This window comes from Austrofundulus limnaeus, unplaced genomic scaffold, assembly GCF_001266775.1.
Source record: "Austrofundulus limnaeus strain Quisiro unplaced genomic scaffold, Austrofundulus_limnaeus-1.0 Scaffold355, whole genome shotgun sequence".
NCBI classification, from domain to species: domain Eukaryota; kingdom Metazoa; phylum Chordata; class Actinopteri; order Cyprinodontiformes; family Rivulidae; genus Austrofundulus; species Austrofundulus limnaeus.
The window spans coordinates 591,150-593,575 of record NW_013952757.1 but is presented as its reverse complement, the minus strand read 5'-3'; the positions used below and the strand labels follow the sequence as shown (position 1 = coordinate 593,575).

General features: G+C 36.3%; 1 protein-coding gene across 1 annotated transcript in view; it reads right to left on the bottom strand.

The window, feature by feature from the left end:
• Positions 1 to 2,426, bottom strand: part of map3k5 (mitogen-activated protein kinase kinase kinase 5) — a gene marked incomplete in the record, with an annotated part of 89,557 nt that overhangs the window by 35,266 nt on the left and 51,865 nt on the right. Inside the window, 1 exon segment of the mRNA XM_014023049.1 lies at positions 575 to 687. Within this exon segment, the coding sequence (XP_013878503.1) occupies positions 575 to 687 (113 nt within the window).

The following is a 2,426-nucleotide window of genomic DNA, read 5'->3' as shown; positions in this document are numbered from 1 at the left end:
CACACACACACACACACACACACACACACACACACACACACACACACCACCAAGTGCACACTCCCAGCCAACCACCCACCGGAACCTGGCAGCCACCCCAGCCAGCGGGCCATCTATGGCAACCAGGAGCCACATTCCAGGAGTCCAAGCAGCCCCAGGGAGGAACGAGAGCCTTGTTTTGAGCTTCTGGTACCCACAGGTGCTGTCAATTGTAGGATTTATTGCCAAGAATAAACAAATCTACCAAACAAAAATTTCCTTAAGTTGTGCGCTAAATATATAATTAGTTTGTTTATATAACCTAGAAAATTTACTGGATACTTCAGAATTGGTTTTCACCATTTTAATGAAACAGAGAAAAAAATGATGTAAGTTAATAAAAATTCTAAATGAAACTGGTAATAGTCCTTCAAATACAAGCTTTTTATTTTATGCAACAAAAAGAGGAAAATTATCTAACCATGACAAACTTTTTAGAATAAATGTCAGATCATAGCTTAATTAATAACTTGAAGCAATCACAATAATYAGCCACTAAAAGTACAAATCTGCAGATGTTTTGTTGTGTACTCACCCACTTTACGAAGCTCAAATGATGTGTCAAACTGGTGTCCAGCTGCCAGCAGGAGAACAGCATAGTTTATACCAGAGTGTAGTGTTGGCTCTGACTCAAATCCCTTTTTAAACCTGAGAGAAGAAGAAAACGAATCCAATAAATGCTGATCTCCTAAGAAATGCATCAGCCTAAATCTCAGGTATCTCTGAGYTAACTTCACAGTGCCGCTGCTTTCCAGTTAAAGATGGAAAAAAACAATTACAGACATGTTGAGCTGGGGCCACAAGATGCCAAACAGCAAATGAGAGTACCTCCCAAATAACAAGAAATTTCATAAATTTAATGACCAATCTGTTCTGCCACAGAGAGAGGTGGGGATGTTATTAGAGACTCGAGCCAAGTTTCAACTTGGAACTGAAAATACCAGCCAGAAGGGAGCTCCATTATCTTAGCAGCATATTCCATTGCCAAGTATATGAGATTTTAATTTCAATTTCCAGATGAGGATAATCAGATGCCTGGTGGTATTAGGTAAACCTCAATTATCTCCTGTCAGGCTTTGYGTGCTCACTTGACAACAGGGCTCATAAAACAGAAGACCTTCCTTTAAGTTTACAGAATTAACTATTTAAACATTAAACGTCTGCCWGCTGATTTAAAGTGTATTCACTGGATCAGAGAAGTGGTTCCCAAACTTGGGCCCACCCAGTGCCAGAGAGCACAAGGGGGTCCATATCCTTGTCTGCTCAGAACTTGTGAAAATATAAATTTATTGCTTGTAGATAAAAAAAACAAGTCCATTTGAAAATTTTAAACCTTTTTTATCAAAATAAGTTTGTAACTATTCACTTTATTGTTTTATTTTGATAAGAAAATAAAGCTTTAATGTGTTTAATTGGGAGAGGGGGGAGTGGGTGTTGGAGTGACTCCCTCCATTCCAATAGGGGGCTCTATYGGTTGTTTACATTTGTTCTGAAGGACTTTGTGTAAAGCTGGAAGTACCATTGCCAAAGCCGGAAGTGACTTTGCCACATATAAAAGATGTCTCAAAAACACRACATTTACAGTTKAATACATTGTTCAGCATGGTAAGTTTTTCGTTACTGCAATATTAAGCATTTGTGTAACTGTGTAGATTATTCTTAATGTTGTAAACTATTGAGAAAATGTTTTTTTCTTGCATGAGTGTTCAGGAGAGATTAGTATTATGCTAGAAGTTTTCTTATGGGTTTAGATTGTGTATTAGCAACTAATTAGCACAATGCTAATGCTTGATTTGGATTATGATTTAGGGTGAGGCAGGGCTCGGCTTGGCTTGGAAGTAAGAAAAGGGGGCTTTGTGGAAAATGGACTGGGAACCACTGGATTAGTGAATGGAAGACATAATAAAGACACTGTATATTAAGATTTCAAACAGTGACACGATGGGGAAATTTTGAAAAAAGAATGAAACACATTGTCTCCTTAGTATCTGACAATAATCCAAAATATAAATTTCTCAAGAAATGATTTAGCCTCTAAAACTAGTTTCTGTTAATTAAAACTAAAGAAATTACTAAATACACTTAAAATATACACATCTTATGTACATCTGTGGTATAACTTTGTTGTGTTTTTCTCTGAGATACAAGCAGAACTGTGATTTCCAGAACCACAACTGTCAACAAAGCCCTTGATTCTGGATTTTAAGTTTGTATTTAACTGATTATTGCTTTTTGTCTACTGGAGTGATGAAAAGAAACAAACATGTTATGAATATTTGTTAAAGTTGAACATTTGGTTAACAATAATCAAACTAGATCCAAATTTAAACTGGAAAATGATTCTGAACTAATGTCATCGTCCAATTTATTATTATTAACTATTATTA